At 40.2% G+C, this 20,676-nt stretch overlaps 1 protein-coding gene across 4 annotated transcripts in view; it reads right to left on the bottom strand.

Moving 5' to 3' along the window:
• SORCS1 (sortilin-related VPS10 domain containing receptor 1) overlaps nt 1-20,676 on the bottom strand; it is a 200,302-nt gene that overhangs the window by 142,918 nt on the left and 36,708 nt on the right. For all 4 annotated transcript variants that reach the window (XM_008588434.1, XM_008588426.1, XM_008588442.1 and 1 more), the window contains exon 3: nt 4,149-4,213. In XM_008588434.1, the coding sequence (XP_008586656.1) occupies nt 4,149-4,213 (65 nt within the window). The remainder of the gene's footprint in view (nt 1-4,148; nt 4,214-20,676) is intronic.

Below are 20,676 nucleotides of genomic sequence, written 5' to 3'. Positions count from 1 at the left end.
TTATTTCTAGTGTTTTAATGTACTGGGTACATACAACATGCACACACACATGCACACCCACAGGATATTTAAACAATAAAATCTTTGTTTCCTGGACGAGGATCTGTCAATTTGTCCTCGGTTGAATGTGGGGGCCTATAAACACATGCCACACCCAATAAATAAGTTCAGAATTTTCCAATAATACTTCCTGTGGTTGATTGTAATTGAGCTTGCTCTTTTCAGCTCACCTGCTAAAGCAGTTTTTTACTAGAAAGAAAAGCCTTTTTGTCCCAGATGTAAACTACAAGATATCCACATTTCAGAGTGCAGTTGGTACGAAATGTCTGTGCCAGTCAGAGACCCTCACAGAACAAAATCTTTCCAGAGCTCAACTCCCCGCAAATGTAGGGACTTCAACTGAAACAGAACTTAATTATAAAATGTAATCTAGGGACATTTGAAATGAGACCAACATTAAACTTTGAATAACAAACTGGGATAAGCATTTGCAACCCACCCCATGGGGATGAGCCAATTGGCAAGTGAAGGATCTCTTCTGTGTCAAATGCTTCAGTGCCTTGGCTACAAAAGTTCTGAACACATCAGAATCAGAAAAATAAATTCTTGGTCAAATTTTAAAAAATGTATTATTTTGGCATGTACCCTACTATATGTATAACCTAGGATGTAAACAATGAGTTACTTATGCCTACATTTTGTACTAAGCAGTGATGGAGGAAGGATCTTAGGGAGGATCTCAATCAGGGAATGGGCAGGAGATGAAATATAGATATTGGAATTCTTGGAGCAACTGACCAGCCTGGAGCCTGACTTTGATAAATACACTATCCAATCTTGCCAGCTACATTTGCTAACACCTTGCTACTCTGTTTCTTCTACCTGGAGCCATTAATACATTAATACTGACTGCCTTGGAGAGGAAGGGGGAGGGGCTGGGGGGAGGGGGAGAGAGAGAGAGGATTATGATATGGAGACAACCTCATTTTTTTTATACTGAGACAGGTCAGCTGTTATGCTTAGCTTATTTCAATTGGTAGGTAATTTTTTTTTCTATTTTGTTTTGACAGGGATAACTTTTCAAATTAAATCCCTTTATTGAATTTTCACCCTTGGATAGTTTCTGAAGATGCTGCCTTTGCAAAAAAAGTGTAATAAAATAAATAAAATTAGAACTGGTATATTTCATGCCTTGTGAAAGCTGAGCCTGAGATGACAGTTTGGCATTATCAATGGCCATGCCTTCAGGGAGCACAGGAATAATGTTGGGTGTAAGGAAATATGTAGATCAGGGAGAGCGAAGTCCTCATTGTTTTTAGGCTATAGGCTTGTGTGCATTATATACCACAAACCAGAAAACAGTGTTATCCCTAAAAGCTTGAAAATGAAAGCAATTTGAGATGCTACAATTTCCATCCAGAGCTTTCTAAACAAGGGGTGTAGTCAAGCAAACCCTAAAGCTCTTTCATTAGTTTTCTGTTGTCGGACTTCACTACTCAAAGCCTATTCCACAGACCAGCAGCATTGGCATGCTAAATGATCTTTAGGTGGGTTGTTACTTTAGTTGGCATGCTAAAGTTGGAGATGCAATGCTCTAAAATTTTCAGGTGACATGGTAAGTGAGGTGAGATGGCCAGCTATTAATCCTGACAATTGGTCAACTATGCATTCATCCATTCAGCATATATTTAGTGAGCTCCCCTTACATGTAGACACTGTGACATAAGCTGGAGATACAATATTGAACAAGACATGCACGGTCACTACTCCCATAGAACTTACAGACTGGTGGGGAGGAAAAATTGTAAATGAAATGTATAATCTCAAACTGAGATGAGTTTGATAAAGGAAAAACATAGCTGGATGAAATCAAACAAAATAAGAAACTGGTGTACATTGGAAGCTCAAGAAAGGCGTCCCTAAGAAACAGGTGATTAACCTGAAGTCTGAACCATCCACAGTGATTAATTACACTCAATCGGTCAGGGTAGGGGAAGAGTGGAGCATAATCCAGGGACACTACATTGGAAGCTCAAGAAAGGCGTCCCTAAGAAACAGGTGATTAACCTGAAGTCTGAACCATCTACAGTGATTAATTACACTCAATCGGTCAGGGTAGGGGAAGAGTGGAGCATAATCCAGGGACAGGAAACAGCAGGTATCAGGGCCTTGTGGCAAGACATAGAATCTGCATGTTCTGTGAATCAAAAGCAACCCCAGAGGACTGCAGTAAAGGAATGAGGAGAGGACTCAGTGAAATTAGGCTGAAGAAATGAGTAGGCCTATTATTATGCGAGTGCTATAGGGCAAGGTGAGAACTGTGCTCTTTATCATCATAGCAATGGCAAGAAAACAGGTGATGTATTTCTTTTAGCCTGAGGAAAGGGTTGCTTTCCCTGTCATGTAGTAAGAACTGAACCTTGGAATCCAAGATAACATCAGATGCTCCAGGAAAATGGAGGGGTCACCACCAGAGAAAGCCCACTGAACAGGTGGGAAAGTGGATCCAAACTGTTGAGCTCATTCTGTAACAGGCATGGTGCTGGGCGTATTACATATGGTGGCTCTGTCTGGTTTTACAGAGGAGGAATGTGATGGTCAGTCTCAGAACCTGATCTGTGCCCCCAGTGACTGCCAAAAAATAAATCAATTTCTCAAAAGAGAAAGCAAAATTTCTAGAGATGCAAACTCTCATGGTGTGTGCATGGTCACAGAGGATGTGTGGTTTCTGGGGAGTTAGTGTTGCAGGGGCACCAGCTTCTTTGGAGTCTAAGCTGGGAAAGTTCAGGTATCTTCTGCCTTTGCATTCAGAAGAGCTAAGGACAGGCAGACAGGCACACATGGCAGTGATTAGGATGCTTTTGAACTTTTAGGGATGTTTTAGAAACAGGGTATGTCTTGGACATTAGCTCAGTGCTGGGTAACATACAACAACCTCATTGCTCCACAGTAACTATATAGTCTGTTCTCTTCTCTTCTACACTTGAGACCTCTTTCTTTCCCCCATCTTCTTCTTCATTCTCCTATACACTTTCCCCTTTTCTTGTTTTCTTTTATGCCTTTCACCTGTAGTGCACTATCTTAGGCCTAGTGGTGCCCCTCAACTGTTTAGCCCTTCAGAGGATCCACAGGACCAAAGAAAGGAAAGGAAACTTATGATGCTGTTGTTTAAATGTCTGACAGGTCAGGCACTGTGCACCATGTTTTATATACACTGATTAATTCTCACCTGGATGGGCTTTGTGAGATAGACATTACTGACTTCTACTTATTTACCATAAACCTCTAAGTATATTATTACTTAAATTTCCTAAACCTTTGAAGGTTTTTATTCCCATTTTACAGATGAGGAAACCAAGTCATGAGGATTAATTGTGATACAGTTTATAAAGTGCCTAGCACAATTCCTGGTACAGGGTAAAGGCTCAGTCAATGTTAGCTACTACAGAAATCATTATTATTAACTTGCTTAATTATAGACAAAGAACCTGAGGCATAAAGAGTTTATAAGTAGCTTTTTCAAGGCAACACAATTAGTGAGTGGACATTTGAGACATTTAGACATGGGTTTGAATTCTGGATCTGCAACTTACTCTCCTCAATAGCATGTACATGGAGCCACAAGCTCCACGCAGCACAGTCTTCCACAATATGTACCTAACGAGGATTGTCAAGAGCTACCAAGGAATGAGCACGCAACTCCACTGCCTTTTCCATCCTGCTGCTTATGATGGGAGACACATAGAATAATTCTCTTTTTTTCCTGTTCTTTCCAAGTGTTTTGTGAATCTCCAGACAAGACAGTGAAGCATTGCCTGGATGATATCTGACAAAATAGGGAGACTGGAAAAAAGCAAATTGAAACAAAGCAGCAGCAGCAGTAGCAACGACAAAACACAAGGAATCGGGAGTTTTAGAATTTTTTTTTTTTTTAACCCGGAAAGACACTGAGAGATCTGTGCTAGTGTTGCCACTATCCAAATAAAAGTATTAAAATGATTAGGACAATTATGGATTACTGAGGACAGGGAAAGTCCTTATTCCCAAATGACTTGGATTATTGCCACTGTGATTATCCAGACTCAGTTCATGATAGATTGATAGAACTAATACTACCAAGAACATTGGGACAAAGTTGATTTACTTACGACCATCCACAGTTCTGGCCTCGAGATGCACAAGGTCTGGTTCCTTGTTCGACCCCATCACAGACCTAAAAAAATGAAGAAACATGAAAAGAAACAAATATCCCCATTAATGACTTCACACATGCCTTAGAGGAACTCAGCAGAGCCAACGGACATTAATATCCACAGGCTTCTAAAATCGCAATCCTAGGAATATATCTACTCTATTTATTTATATAGCCTGACAGTAAAATTTCCACTTCAAATAAAAACTATAATGAAAACTTTATTTGATGAAGGCCAGGCTGAACTCTGGCAAGGATATTGCATGTTATTAGCTCAGACTTGCAAATAAGTCCTGCACATGGCATCTGTGTACTCCTGCAACAATCTCACCGACAGCATATTAAACTTTCAAAACTTATCAGGCAGATGCCAGGCATACTGCTTTAGCTGGGTGATTTAAACAGTGATTTACATAGCGAACTGATCTAATTAATTTTTTCATTTAAAATTTGCAGAACCACCTCCTAGTGCCTTGTGGACTATGAACAAACCATGTGACCCAACCAATGCAGAGACAACCAGAACAGTGTGACAATTCTGTGCATTGTTAAATTAATGTGAGGGGAAAATTCAGATGCACCCACATTGAGATATGTGCTTGAAACCATATGTGTAAATAACATAAAACCCTATTTAAAATGCCTTGGAGGCCCATAGTATTCTGTGCACCATATTAAATAGAAAATAAATAATATGGGCAATCATACTCTAGGATTTTTATACAGCAAGATTAGTAAAACTTGAGATGGTCTGTACATTTTTTTTTTAAGTCAGGATTTGCAGAACTTTAATGTGTTACATTTCTACATGGAAAATAGTCAAATGCCTCCAAGGATTTTTATACAGCAAGATTAGTAAAACTTGAGATGGTCTGTACATTTTTTTTTTAAATCAGGATTTGCAGAACTTTAATGTGTTACATTTCTACATGGAAAATAGTCAAATGCCTCCAATCAGGCATACTGCTTTAGCTGGGTGATTTAAACAGTGATTTACATAGCGAACTGATCTAATTAATTTTTTCATTTGAAATTTGCAGAACCACCTCCTAGTGCCTTGTGGACTATGAACAAACCATGTGACCCAACCAATGCAGAGACAACCAGAACAGTGTGACAATTCTGTGCATTGTTAAATTAATGTGAGGGGAAAATTCAGATGCACCCACATTGAGATATGTGCTTGAAACCATATGTGTAAATAACATAAAACCCTATTTAAAATGCCTTGGAGGCCCATAGTATTCTGTGCACCATATTAAATAGAAAATAAATAATATGGGCAATCATACTCTATGATTTTTATACAGCAAGATTAGTAAAACTTGAGATGGTCTGTACATTTTTTTTTTAAGTCAGGATTTGCAGAACTTTAATGTGTTACATTTCTACATGGAAAATAGTCAAATGCCTCCAAACTGGTCCCTCTGCCTGCCCTCAGCCACTCAGCTCTTCCATCCAATCCATACTAGAAAATGCAGATGTTAAAAATGCTTGTCACCTTGAGGACTTCGTGTGGTACCTGAGATCCCACAGGGCTCACATTTGCTGCCTCACCTCCTGCCACACTGAAAGACTTTGCCATCCCCTGAAAGCACCACATTCACATCCTCACCTCTCTGAGAGCCTCTGTAAGCCTCTGTCTTTAGCTTGCAATGCTCTTCTCCAGTTTCACCGAATCCTCCTTAACTTTTATTTTAAGACATAACTGAAAAGTCACTTCCACTGTTAAATATATCCCAGTTACAAAAGGAAAAACATTTTCCTCCTATCAACAAATATTTATTCTGATACAAATCCTGTCAGATACTTATCACAGTTTATTATACACAATTATTTTTGTGCTTTTCCCAATGTGAAAGTAACCTCCTCCCCCAATGCACACAGACACCAAACAGAGCTACTGGAGGAGCTTCATTTTAAACATTTTATATTCATATACACACACAAACACACACACACATACATACATGTAGTTCCTGGCATATCATAGATAGTCAAATGCAGAATAAAAGAAGGAAGGAAACAAAGAAAGATTAAAGGAAAAAAGGAAGGAAGGGAGGGAGAGAGGAAAAAGAGAAGGGGGTGTGTATAAAAGTCTGTGAATTTTTCAAAATAAGTAAATTAATCATTCTCCTAGGGACATTCCCAGAACTCTTCTTATGTGAACTCATTTCCCCAGCTCACAGAGTCTGAGGCCTGGCTAGCTCAGTCTCTCTTTACCTTTAGAAAAGGAGTCTCCTTAAGGCCTTATTAACTCTGTCAGGAAGTTTTCTCTGATTGACACGTGGCCTGAAATTCAGAGTGTATGCTCAAAACACTAAATCCTGCTGTCTTCTTCTCCCAGGAAGCAGACATTTCCTAACAAGAGTCTTATAATTTCCCCCAAAGAGACATGGGACATGCCTTTGGACATTTCACATCATCAGAATCTACTTCTGCTTGTATACAGGCAGAAGGTGAACCTTGCACCATTGTTTCTGTTATGTACTGTAGCGACTGCTCGACTGTTTGTCTACAGGCTGAAGAGGTGACTGGGTCCACAGGCGACCTCTCCTGACAAGGCCACAAATCATGAGCATTAAAAAAGAAAATGAGATCCCTGACAAGCCTCCAAGTAGAAAGCTCAGCAGGCAACTGTTTTTTTCAAAATATTAATGGGTAGTTACATCTTGTTCATCTGTCCACCTGCTCCGAGTTTCTTCCTTGAAATGACTACCACCTTTTATTCCCAGGAGAAGCTGGCATCCCGGAAGCAAAATGTCAAAAACTCGCATGCAAACCCATCTGCTAGGCTTATGGTTAGTGTCAACGGGAGGCTAAATAACTACCACGGACCCAGTTGCATCTTTCCATGTGCTCATGGCCCCAAATCAGTAACAGCAATAGTTTCTTAAGATCTCACATTATTTCTAAGGGCAGGAGTTACTGTTCCAACTACAGTCTACCCTCTTATCAACTAACGAAAAAGATACAAGAGCAAGATAGACTCCTCTGTTTTTCCAAAATCTATTGTGGCTCACTAACCCCCTTACCCTGCCTAATTATTTTTTTCCATCTTTAGTGAAACAATTATAACAACAAAATAAAACTTTAAATATTAAAGTCAAATCACAGAGTTTCCAGCAATCTTTATTTGCCAATGGGCTCACACCTAAACCGAGTGGCCTAGAAGTACCTCTAGCAGTCATAAATAACTATTGCCGCTTTTACTTTATGGCTTTGCTGAATTCTTAATTGCTGAAGCTAAACAATGCTGAATGTCTGTGCAGTGCTGGTTTTAATGGTCCTGTCACTGACCAGACACCTGGGGGAAGTACTTCACTGCGGTTGACCCACACAGTATCGTTACTCTAGCCCGTATATACTCCTGCATTTTAGTTGGAACTATGAAGTTGGATGATTTTCTGTGTGTTTTAAGACCAACTGTGTGTATTATCATCATCAAAGAAACACAGTATAAACATAAAATTTAATCCTAAATGATTTTATGTGCAGAGTGGGATCTCAAGAGTGGTTCAGGCATCTCCATCCAAACATGTTAGTAAGTGTGACTTTTGGAGTTAAGCACAAGAAGCTGGGAAACTTTGCTTTATCCTTTTAGATCGCCCTGTACACAACACTGGCATGGTTCATCATGGTTTGCTGGATCTCTTTGCATAAATGGCTCTCTTACTGCACTGAGCTCCCAAAGAGCAGCTGTTCTGTCTTTTATCACTGAATTCTCTGTGCTTATCAAAGCATAGAGAAGCACATTTTCCAAAAAAAAAAAAAAAAAAAAGTTAACATTTTTACACTGGTCAATATTTACTATCTTGTATAGCTGGTTATTCAATTCTGGGCCTCAAAAGAACCTTTTGATAAATGAGATGAAAAATTTGGTTCAGGATCCTTTAATTATAGAAAAAGGCAATAGGTAGCTGTATCTTGTATACCTTTATATTGCCTTTATGTCTAACTGGGAAAATGAGTTCCCTTCTTGAACTGGATTTCATGGAAGGGAAGAGGAGTCTTTTTGTCTGTGCACATGCTCGTGTCTCTGCCTAAAATCCCATCTCCGTCTTCCTCTGTCTTCATAACTCTTATTGCTGGGGCTCAGCTGCTATGACTGAAGTTGAAAATAGGCTTCCACTGCTAGTGGGGGTTCCACTTACGCCAAGCTAGTTATGTCTTCTGAGACTTTCAGATCTATGCACATACTTTTGCACAACAAAAATTAGGCCATGTTAACAACTGGTGACTCATTTGCCTACCTTTCTAATTGACAGACAAGCTCAAACTTTTACATGTATCTGTACCAGGCACCTGCATGCCACACATAGGCATTCACAAAATGTTTACTGAATGGTTTTGGAGAAAGGAGGAGTGCACAAACCAGCCGTGTCAGCATTTATCAATTCATCTGTATGCATCACATTCGGTAAATTGCTTAACATGTCTGTGCTTTGATTTTTCAATCTATAAAAAGAAGGTGAAATAAGTTTTCTTAGGATATAGATCATAAAGTACCTGGAAGATTCCTAGCACATAGCAAGGACTCAGAACATGCAACTGATTTCTTTCTCCTCTCTCTCCACCTTTTGATTTCAAGAGATGGGTAGGGAATATTAATACTCAAGAAATTAAAATTAATGTTAGTATCAAAAGCTTCTTGGAATATCACCGGTGCCCCACTAAAATAAATGTTTTATCAAAATTATTTATCATCATAAGACAAAATTAAGAGTCAATGTCTCAGAGGTTAATTACATAAATAAATAAAATTCACTTGTTTATTTAGCCATGTATTTATTCATTAGAACATTCCGAGCTCCTGTTATGTAATGAGAACAAGGACTATAGATTTCCAGTTCTAAAGAACTTTAGAACTACAGAAGAGACAGTAATCCAAAGAAGCAAGGATTCTAATATTGGAGGTGCTATTTGAAGACATAAGAAGAATGACTTTTCACTTGCAGATAGAGACCTGGAGGATAAGGACAGTCCAGGAAGCCTTTAGAATAAATGGACTGAATCATCAAATATATACAACATTATGATGGATGGAAAAAGGGGGTTGGAGAGCATTCTATTTAGAGACAATAGCAGGTACTAAGGCCCTAGGCCAAAGGGAGCATGATCCATACAGGCATCTATTGTTAAGTCAATAAGCCGGAGCTAGTGTTTTCAATGTAGAGTAGCAGAAGATAAAATGAAAAGTTAGCAGGGGTCAAATCACGAAGCACCTGTCACATAAGGCTATGGTTTTGTTTTGATCCTAAAAGTCATAGGATGGCACTAAAGAAAGTGAAGGATGTGAATTTATAAACAGCTGAAAAGAAGAACTTCAGTCCCTGTCTACAGGTGGTCCTCCTTATCGAGTGAAAATGTGAAGTGAAGGTCCATGTGCTAGGTCAGCTCTGCTGGTTAGAACAAGACAAAGCCTTCTGCAGCCTCCTGCATCATTTCTTCAGTATCTTAGGTTGGGGTTCACATTTAGGAGCCATTTTGGAATAAAACCTAAAGATCACCAAAGACAAGAATACAAATAAAAATAAATCACACCCTGATATAGTACACCAGTGATGTTAGCAGTGCAACATCAGCTTTCTGAAATATAATCAGCCAAACGCAGCCTTTGTAGACATTTTCTATAGAGAAATTCAGAAATATCACTAGTTTATCATTCTCCTGGCATTTTGTCTGAGTTTATATGAGTTTAATATAGTGCTCAATAAATGCTGCAGAGCCACAAAATGTCCTGATGTAGATAACCGCAGAGCAAGTATTAAAAAAATAAACACCATGACAGGATAGCACCTATTCATTCAGATTGAGAATTGCATTTAATGGCACACGGAGAAATGAGGAGGGATCTGCAGAGAAACAGAGTCTGGGAGGATGGGGATTCCTTCCTTCCTCCCCTTTGTTCTGGATGGAGCAGTCATCAGGGCCACAGAGTCATCACAGTTGCAGGCCCTTTCCATAAACAATGCTCATTGAAGCAGGTGGTCCTGTCTGCTACCCAGAGAAGAAAGAAAGTGCCTGGCAAGCACAAGCACTTGGATACCTTGATTTATTCTTCTATAGTCAAGGGTTTGCTCTTCACCTGCCATCACAGCTAAGCTCTCAGACTAGGAAAACCCTGGCTAAAGCCACAACTTTTATTCTTGAACAAAGCAGCCTAGCCTAAGATCTCATCTGCTGCCTACCCAGGGGAAATGAGCTAAATTAAGTAAAATGCAGCCTAAAGGTGTCATTTTAACCTCTCTTTTAAGCCTAAGAAACATGCTTGCTTTCTGCTTTTATTCTTCTGACTCCAACACAGTCACACTGGTTTCCCAGAACCAAAGGCACCTACTACAAATAACAAACAAATAGACAAATAAATAAACAGACAAATACAAATGATGCTTGGTCTCCTGAATGCATAATGGCTTACTGAGAATCAGCATGGCAAGCAACCTTAAGCCTAGCAAGTTCTGCAATTTGTCATCCTTATTCTCCAAGCCAGAATCCCAACATTTTAGTCATGTGATATTTGCAACAGTGTGTGTGTACATGTGAGTGTGAACGTGTGTAGGAAAGCAGTGTGAGAAACAGGTGTCTGACCTCGAATGAATGAATATATAAAGCTCAGGAGGGCAATGAGGAGGTGAAGATGCCTATTGAACCAAGAGCTTGGTAGAAATAAAGGTGAAACTGGAGACGATGATGCTTAGAAACAAGCTACATGTCTCTAGAGATATCACAATGGCCAGGTCTGATCAGCCAAGACAAATCTTTTTACTGCAGCCCACCCACCCCCACTCTTCTTCCCCACTTTACCTTTTTTCTAATATAATGAGTTTGCTTCTTCCACCAACATTTTTATTTCTTGTTTTCTTTCACTTTTATGCTCCTTCGTCTTTGTTGTTTCCCAAAGAAGGATGTGGGGATCTGAGAGATACAAGGGACTGTGACCAGATCACCACGCCTGATCCCCAAATGGAAATCATAGAGCCAATGAGATACAGAAAAATAAATTTTAAAATGACCAAAGGCTATGGGATCAAAGTAAAGCTATAGCTTACAATATTTTTTAATAAGGTTTCTTTTATTTTTAAACATTACTGGTATCATACCCTATGTATTTTTAGCAACTTGTTAATGTTATTCAATAATATACCTTGGAGATGGTTCCATACCAGTATATAAAATTAATGGGATTAACCTCTAAGTGCTTTATTGCAATGTATTAAATATAACTATCCAATTATTTGGGGCCTGTTGATGAATCCAAAACAAAAACGCATATAAACAAAGAAAAAAAAAAAACGACACTGGAAATACACATAAAAATTCATAATAGAAATCACCTTGGGGACAGCATTGGGATTTTGGGTGATAGTCAAAGGGATCCTTTATCAGTAACTTTTAAATTTCTATAAGATGATGTATATATGTAACACAATTAATATTAATAAATCTGTACTATCAATAAAAAGATAATTTCTCCAGTTTGGAAAATACAGTTCAAGGGGGAACAGAGTTAATGTATGTGAGGGGAAAATAGAATATTTTAGACAGGCTTCCTTGCCTCAGGTCCAGTTGGGGGTCGTGCAGCACATTTCTTGTAAACAAGTTGTGTGTGGGTGGAGTTAGTGAGCATGTGCACCCATGTATCTTTTTAATTTGTTGCTATTGTGTGCTCTGCAGTTTTGTGAAGCAGAAGCTGGCTGGTAGCATTTCTTGTAAACAAGTTGTGTGTGGGTGGAGTTAGTGAGCATGTGCACCCATGTATCTTTTTAATTTGTTGCTATTGTGTGCTCTGCAGTTTTGTGAAGCAGAAGCTGGCTGGTAGCATTTCTTGTAAACAAGTTGTGTGTGGGTGGAGTTAGTGAGCATGTGCACCCATGTATCTTTTTAATTTGTTGCTATTGTGTGCTCTGCAGTTTTGTGAAGCAGAAGCTGGCTGGTAGAGCTCTCACCTAAAAGTAGAGCATGTTTACTCTGCTGGCAGCTGCTCAGTTTTCCTTTGGACTATGCCAGTAGCAGATGAGTTTCTGAGTTTCTCTTTGTACTGCCTAGCTCTCAGACGTGTATTTGCTGAATAAAGACTACTCCTACTTCCACCAAGGCTCCAAGGACCTTTTCTGCTGGTTACCTAGCCCATAGACCTGCATGTGAAGGGTTTGTGAACAGGTTCAAGGGGTCTGTGAGCTCCACACCCAGCCCTAGCTCTACAATTGGTGTAGTCATAGCAGGATTCTGAGCAGGTATAGGAGCCAAAAGCCCTTGGAAGAAGGAGGAAATGTGGCTACTTTTGAATATGCTGTGCCCTATGGCCACTTTCCTGTTAATCGGGATCTAGTTGCTGTTTGCTGTACTGCAAGGCAGCATAGACCAGGCAGTACAGCAGAGAGCCCCTTGGGAGAGGGAGGAAATGTGGCTTTGAGCGTGTGGTGCTTGGTGGCCACTTTTCTGCTGACTGGAGCCTGGCTGCTGCTCACTATGCTGCAAACTGATCAAGAGCTGAAGAAGAAAGCAGAGTTGTTGGAAGCATGAACAATTACCCTTGAGGATGACATACAGTGACTGGAAGATTTGAAGTGAAAGGCAGATTTGTTGGAAGCGCAGATAAATGTCCTGGACGATGATGTTCTGCGACTGGCCACTCCAGCTCTCACACCAGGGAAGACGATGAACCCAGTGGTGAGTTGGGGGAGACTGTGTGTCTCAAGGCACGACCTATTGTGCATCAGAAAGTGAAACACGAGCAGCCTATGGGACCGGGTGGACAACCAGTGGGCAATCCACAGGTGACCCAATTCACCACCTATGTCCCATATACACAGGCTGAGATAGTTGACTTGGGGAGACAGTTTCAGTAGAAACAGGGGGAGCCCCTGGCTGCTTGGCTGTTGTGGTTATGGGATCTAGGGGTGGAGAGAGTGATATGCTGTGGTGAGGAGATGGAAAAATTGGCCTCCATCACCAAGCATGTGTCCCTGAGGCAGCAGCTACAGAATAGCCGCAGATATGCACAAGGGCGAGGTAATCACTCCGTAATGGAATGGGTGAATGCAGCTGCCTGAACTGTGTGGGCAAATGCTGGAGAACTGCCCAAGATTGTTAGCAAATGGCAAACGTATGCTAAATTAGTTCAAGTCATTTGAGAGCTGGGGATGCGGCAGTCCGTGTTTAATGTGAACACTCGTGGCCCGGATGATGAAAGTTTTACAGGCAGCATGAAAGACATAGTGCTGCAAAATGCCCCATCAATGTCCTTTGGTTCACTGATGGCCATACTGGCCCCACACATTGGTCATTCTATACATGAGGTAACAACCATGATAGCTGGCTTGGGTGAAGTAGAGGAGAGCAGACAAGTAAAAGGGGTCTGAAAGGTGGCTAAGACCAAACCCCCAAGAAATACTCGGGATTTTATCCTGAGGGGACCAAGCAAGACTAGCTGTAAGCAGATGTGGCTTGACTTGCTTGCAGCAGGGGTTGATAGGAAGAAAATTGACCAGCAGCCAAATGCAGTCCCGTTTACCTTGTGGCAGCGATTGCGCCCTGAACAGCGTTTCTTCACTAAACGTCTGGAAACAGGTAGCAAGGTATGCTCAGTGAATTTAAAAGACTTTTTGGTTGCTCCCGAGGAGGCAGATGACATGTTCAATTTCGAATAGTGAGCAGGCCAAGGTGCTCGTCTTTTGGGGGCAGGCGAGGACCAGAGGCTTCATGTTGAATTGGCAATGATGAAGCTGATGTGCTGGCTAAGGTAAGGTGGCTGGAGAGAGCTCCAGCAGCTGATGTAGCTAGGCGGCTACACTGGCAAGTGCAGCATGCTGGCTGCAAGACCGGGTGGTCGATGGCTTCCCAGGTGCCACATAAACCTGAGAAAAAATGCCCCTGATAGGCGGATGTGCTCCTGGTGAGCAGAAAGGAGCCCCTGATGGGCAGATAACTCGTGTGAGAGTGTCCCTGACATGGTGGCAGGTGGATCATGTGGGACCACTGCCAAAGTCACAGAGTTACTGGTCTTCTGTTTGTATGGACTTGTTGGGCCCTGAACCAGATAAGATACCTATTCCTGCAACCATTCTTTCTCAGGATGGCAAACTGGCATGTATCTTAGCAGAGGGGCAAGAACTTTCCCTATTGGTACCAATAACCCTTCTGTCTTTTCGTCCATAGTGTTCTCGATTCAGGCACTGCACCAGAGTCAACTGAGTACATACATATGTTGGTGTGATCATCTACTGAATATGAACTGAACTTCACATCAATATGACTAAAAGGTTCCCATGGAAAATTACACCAGTGATGACTACTAACCAGGCATGTGCAGCTAAAGGACAGAACGACAGGACAAGCCTTAAGGAATATCAAACAGAAAATTGGTTATATAAATGTAAGGGTCATTTATCCTTGCTAAGGGAACATCTCAGAAGATTTTGAATGCATAGATTGTATGGCAAGGGACCCTGAAGGGGTGGATTGTGGAGTAAATAGAATATTTTAGTCAGGCTCCCTTACCTCAGGTTCAGTTGGGGGTTGCACAGCACATTTCTTGTAAACAAGTTGTGTGTGGGTGGAGTTAGTGAGCATGTGCACCCATGTATCTTTTTAATTTGTTGCTATTGTGTGCTCTGCAGTTCTGTGAAGCAGAAGCTGGCCGGTAGAGCTCTCATCTAAAAACAGAGCATGTTTACTCTGCTGGCAGCTGCTCAGTTTTCCTTTGGACTTTGCTGGCAGAAGTTGAGTTTCTGAGTTTCTCTTTGTACTGCCTAGCTCTCAGACATTTATTTGCTGAATAAAGACTACTCCTACTTCCACCAAGGCTCCAAGGACCTTTTTTGCTGGTTACCTAGCTCATAGACCTGCATGCGAAGGGTTTGTGAACAGGTTCAAGGGGTCTGTGAGCTCCAGACCCAGCCCTAGCTCTACAGTATGCAAATCACACGGGGAGAGAGAGAAGAGGTGAGTGAAGTCTGTGTAGGGAGGAGACATGGAATTTTCTCAAATTTCAGAATACTTACAATTCTTACATCATCTTTCTAAGAGTGCTAGGAAGGCTAAAGCTGTGCAAAAGTCATTGCTGAAAAACTGTGCTAAGGACTGCCAGGAGGGGTGTGTTTGTATTGATGTTCAATTCAGGGTAAGAGGAGGGACACAGGAGGTCCTGCTTGGCACTGGAGAAGCTGTATTAGCCAAAGATAAGGAAAAGAGAGAACCTCTCCACTTCTTTCTGTTAGGAGCAAAGAACCTCATTCTAGAGGGTAGAGCAAATATAAGTTTAAAAGAATTGAAACATGAGCATTTTGCTGCTGGCGATCATCTGTCCATGGAAATTATATTCCATAAGAGAATTCTGGGATGGCTATCTCCAAATTTTTTGTTTGAAAATATCAAGGAAGGGGGAAAAATAAACATATTCCCAATGCACGATGGTTTGTTAGTTATCAGTTGGGAAAATGCAGTAGAGTACTTATGTATTAACTTTTGAAAATATGCACAAAATAGAAACTAAAGTAGGAGCAATGAGTAATCAGAAATTATAATATCTTCTTCCCACATTTCAATGAATCATTTTGTACAATCCTGAGGTGCTGGTGCAGGTAACTCACCACAGAGAATATTGCCCAAAACTGAGTATTCCTGTGGAGCCTTAATCCTTAAAACCAGGCAGGGCAGACATTTAATCCTGAATTATTTTTGTATTTTATTGACACAAAATAATTATACATATTTATGGGGTCCAGTGTGATGTTTCAATATGTGTAATTGCAGAACTTTCAAAATTCTCTTCTTGCTAATTTTAAATATACAAAATATTATTGTTAGCCATACTGAATTATTACTATTATTATTATTATTTTTTCCTTTTTGTCTTTTTTCATGTCTGGCAACGGACTGCAACCCTCAGTGTTGTGCCCGTACCGGACCGGGACCGGCAATGGGATCGCAACCCCCGGTGCTGCACCCGCACCTCGCCCAGCCAGTGAGTGGGAACCGGTCTGTATGTGGGATCCGAACCCTTGGCGGGAGCGCCACCACGCTCCCAAGTGGCGCACTGTAGCAGTGCGCCACTGGGCCGGCCCCTGAATTATTTTTTTAAATAAATAAATGAGTGAATTTACTGAAAATAAAATGAATGGGACATTGAAATGTATGGAACGTTTACTGAATACCTACAATGTGCTAGGTATAGTTCGAGGCACTGGTGCTTATCCGTGAATAAAACAGGAAAATCCTTGTACCTTACATTTCAATAGGGAAGACAGGGAAAAATAAAAATAAATATGAATATGTAATATCTTGGGTGGTGATAACATGTCCTGAAAGCTGTGTGGAAAAAATGCAAACTATAAGGAGTTTAGGTATTAAAAAAAAAAAAAATTGTCACATGGTATTGGTCAATGGCTGGCATCCATCTTTAAAGTGTGGGACTGATGTCATATACAGCTGTGAGGCTGTGGCTTTGTCAGTGTCCTGCTCATCAAGTGTCAACACTTGTGGAAAAGAATACGTGGTGTGTGCACAGAAAATTCACCCATGACACAAATTCAGGAAAAATAATGATAAGATAAGAGAAAGTCAGTGTTAGCTCTAAAAGTAGTTTACTTGCCTAAAGGCACACAGCTAATAAATACAACAATCAGACTGGAACCTAGGCTTTCTAATTCCTCTATGGCCCTATATCCCATCTGTAGAAAAAATAATAATAACAGTATTTAATAATTAGATTGTTGTGGCAAGTAAAGTAGTAATAGGTGCAGCTACTACCACTGTCAATGGTATGAATTGAGGGATCCTTTAGAGGTGGAAAGTCTGCTAGAGATTAAATAGTTCAAACCCCTCACGTAACAATTAAGGAAGCCAAGGCCTCAAGAGGGCAGATACTTTGTCTGAGGTCACACTATTCAGAGAGTGCCAAGGTTGGAACTAATAACCCAGATTCTTCACTCGTTTTAATGATCCTTCTTATTAAAAAAGGAATAAAATCCCTTTCCTTTTAATTCTGTAGTGTCTCAGGAACAATAGCGTAAACTCAAAAGTTAATGTGAATGCCTTACACTAAAAAGATATGGAGAAATAATGGGAAAAAGTTCAGACATTTTGACATCCTGCAAGGGTTATGTGTACTGGGGATTAGGGTAACATGGGCTTAGATATATCTGAGGGGGTTTCACATCCTAGAGATTGGAATCAGATTGGAAATTAATTTCTTCATTTTAGACTTTGAGACAGTGGGGTTTCTAAGTTTGACGGTGGCTTCTCTGCTATCAACTTGCAAAATGACTAATAAATCCTGACCCTTCTCAGAAACACACTGTTAGTCTCCACGTGGACTGCCACATCCCATCTGTGCCTGGCCCTCAGGAAAGGCTGGTTTAACCATCCTTGTAGTAACTCTCCATACTTGGCAGCCTACTATGACATTAAAACCTTCTCTCGCTTTATTGCTGGGTATTGACACTTCTGGAAATATACCCTAAGAGGCTACTGACCATAAGTGCCTCAATAGAGAAGGACAGGAGATCCAGTTAGTAAAGCTTGGAGGAGAGCAGGGATAGAGTCATGTTAGATGAAAGAGTAAATTATATTCATTGTCATCGCAGAGGCAAAAATGCCTGGGGTATCAAACGGCGGCTATTCTCCTTAGTACTTTGTTTATTTCTGAAGAATTTCAGTAGTTGTGAATACAAAGCAGGAAGGGATTTGGAACTGGGCAAAGACAGGGATGCTGTTCTGTGAAAATACTTTGAAGGCTATGCCAGTCTGCTTTCTAATTTGTATTAACTGCTTGGCTAAAACCATTGTGATGATGAAAAAATAAAAATGCACCTTTAAATTTATCTTTTTTTTTTTTTTGGTTAGTTTTTAAATCAGTAGTCTGCTATGGATATGAATTCCTAAAGTTAGATTCGAAAATATTTCAATGCTATAGAAAGAAAAGAAAGGAGAGGAGGGGAGAGGAAGGAAGGAGACCGGACTAGGGGTGTGGGGGGGAGAAGAGGGAGTGAAAGAGAACGTGGGAAGAGAGGATAGCAGAACGATGGGGCACGTGAAAAGGTTGGAGACATGATGAGGATGAAACACAAGAAAAAGAGAGAAGAGGTAAAAATATTCTTTATTTTTTTTTGGCTGTTTCGTGATCACAGGGCCTCCCTGTCGTTTGCTTCCCACCAATCCCAAACCCCTCCCCCATATGGAAATAAGCTTGAATGTTTTATTATGATTATAATTAGTATAATTTATTTAAATAACAGTGCTTTAAAAAATCTAATTATAAAAGGAATATGTATTCATTTAAAATATAATAAAAAGTATTCTAAAACATAAAAAGGAAAAATAAAACATCCACACAATATGTCTTTATTAGTCCATTTTCTGTTGCTTATAAGAGACTATCAGAAACTGGGTAATTTATAAAGAAAGGAAATGTATTTCTTACAGTTTTGGAGGCTGGGGAGTCCAAAGTCCAGGTAATACACCTGGTGAAAATCTTCTTCCTGGTGGGGTAACTGTACAGCAACTCGGGGTGTCACATGGTGAGGATGGGCTGGGCAAGAGAGCTAACCTGCTCACTTGCTCTCTTTATAAAGCCATCAGAACCTCACCCATGACCACCCATTAAACAATCAACTCCATGAATGAATCAATATTCATAAGGGCACAATCACGGAGCTCCAATCACCTTTTAAAGGCCCCTCTTTTCAAATGCCATAATTGGATCTCCCACCATCTTAACACTGCTACAATGGGGGTCAAGTTTCTAATACATACACTTATGGGGGACACATTTAACCCATAGCACCCTCCATCTAGAGAAAACCACCTCTAACATTTTGTTGTTGATCCATTAGTACTTTTTCAATATTTGTGTAGGCATTACTTTTCTTTTTTTTACAACTTTTGCATTGTATCATTAATATAATTAAGCATATAATGCAACATAACATAATATTAGAATATAAGCATAATGCAACATAACGTAATATTAGAATACACTGTTTGTCCAGATATACAATATCCTGCAATTTACTTAACTAATTTATTGACTACAGGGTATTGGTAGTGTCTAACATTTTATTTTTATACATGATGCTGCAATGACTATCTTTGTTGGTAAATATATGCATGTCTCTATAATATCTCTGAATTTTCAATAGGAAGGATTATTAAAAAAGGAAATATCAGCTCATAAAGAATTGGTATTTGTTTAAAGACTCCTGATACTGTCCAAAATATGCAAGGAACTCAAACAACTTAATAGTAAAAACAACACAAATAATCTAATTAAAAAATGAGCAAAGGAGCTGAATAGGCATTTCTCAAAGGAAGATATAGAAATGGCCAACAGACACATGAAAAAATGTTCAGCATCACTTGGTGTCAGGGATATGCAGATCAAAACCACACTGAGACATCATCTCACTCCAGTGAGACTGGCTATTATCAAAGAATAACAAATGCTGGAGAGGATGCAGAGAAAGAGGAACACTTCTATACTGTTGCTGGGACCGTAAACTGGTGCAGCCATTATGAAAATGGTATGGAGGTTCCTCAAACAACTACAGATAAGATTGTCATATGATCCAGCAATCCTACTGCTGGGTATATACCCAAAGGAATGGAAATCGTCATGTCAAAGGGATACTGGTACTCCCATGTTTACTGAAGCTCTATTTATTGAAGTCTATTTATTGAAGGCTATCATAACAATAGCCGAGAGTTGGAACCAACCTAGATGTCTATCATCAGACAACTTCATAAATAAAATATGGTATATTTACAAAACACAACACTACTCTGCCATAAAAAAAAGAATGACATACTGCCATTTGCAGCAAATAGCATTCTAAGTACAATGGATGAACTTAGAGAAAATTATATTAAGTCAAATAAGCTAGGCACAGAAAGAGAAATATCACTTGTCCTTACTTATATATGGGAGCTAAAAAGAACGAAAGCTACAGTAATCACAATAATATGTTGAATTTTCAAAAGAAGAGAATAGAACTGAGGTTACCAGAGGTGGCAAGGGGGCGGAGGTTGGTAAAAGGCCATGAAAATTGATTACACTGTATAACGTTGAATATACTAATTATCCTGAATTGAAAATCACATATTACACATAGGTACTGACATTCAATGCTGTACCCCACTTATATGTATAATCAACTCTGCCCCCCCCAAAAAAAAGACTCCTGCCTCCTGCTATGTATTCTCTGTCTTTCAGAATGCTTATACAGGGCCGGCCTGGTGGCTCACTGGAGAGTGCACCGCTTGGGAGCGGGGCGACACTCCCACCGAGGCTTCGGATCCCATGTGGAGACCACTTCCCGCTCACTGGCTGAGCGCGGTGTGGGTGCAACACCGAGGGTTGCGATCCCGTTGCTGGTCCCCGGTACGGGCGCGACACTGAGGGTTGCGATCCCGTTACCGGTTAGTAAAAAAAAAAAAAAAAAAAAATGCTTAAAAAAGTTAATTTTTTTTTTTTTTTTTTTTTA

Source organism: Galeopterus variegatus, unplaced genomic scaffold, assembly GCF_000696425.1.
Source record: "Galeopterus variegatus unplaced genomic scaffold, G_variegatus-3.0.2 Scaffold126, whole genome shotgun sequence".
In the NCBI taxonomy this organism is placed as follows: domain Eukaryota; kingdom Metazoa; phylum Chordata; class Mammalia; order Dermoptera; family Cynocephalidae; genus Galeopterus; species Galeopterus variegatus.
Note: the sequence above shows the minus strand (reverse complement) of the source record. Positions and strands in the feature narration are given on the sequence as shown.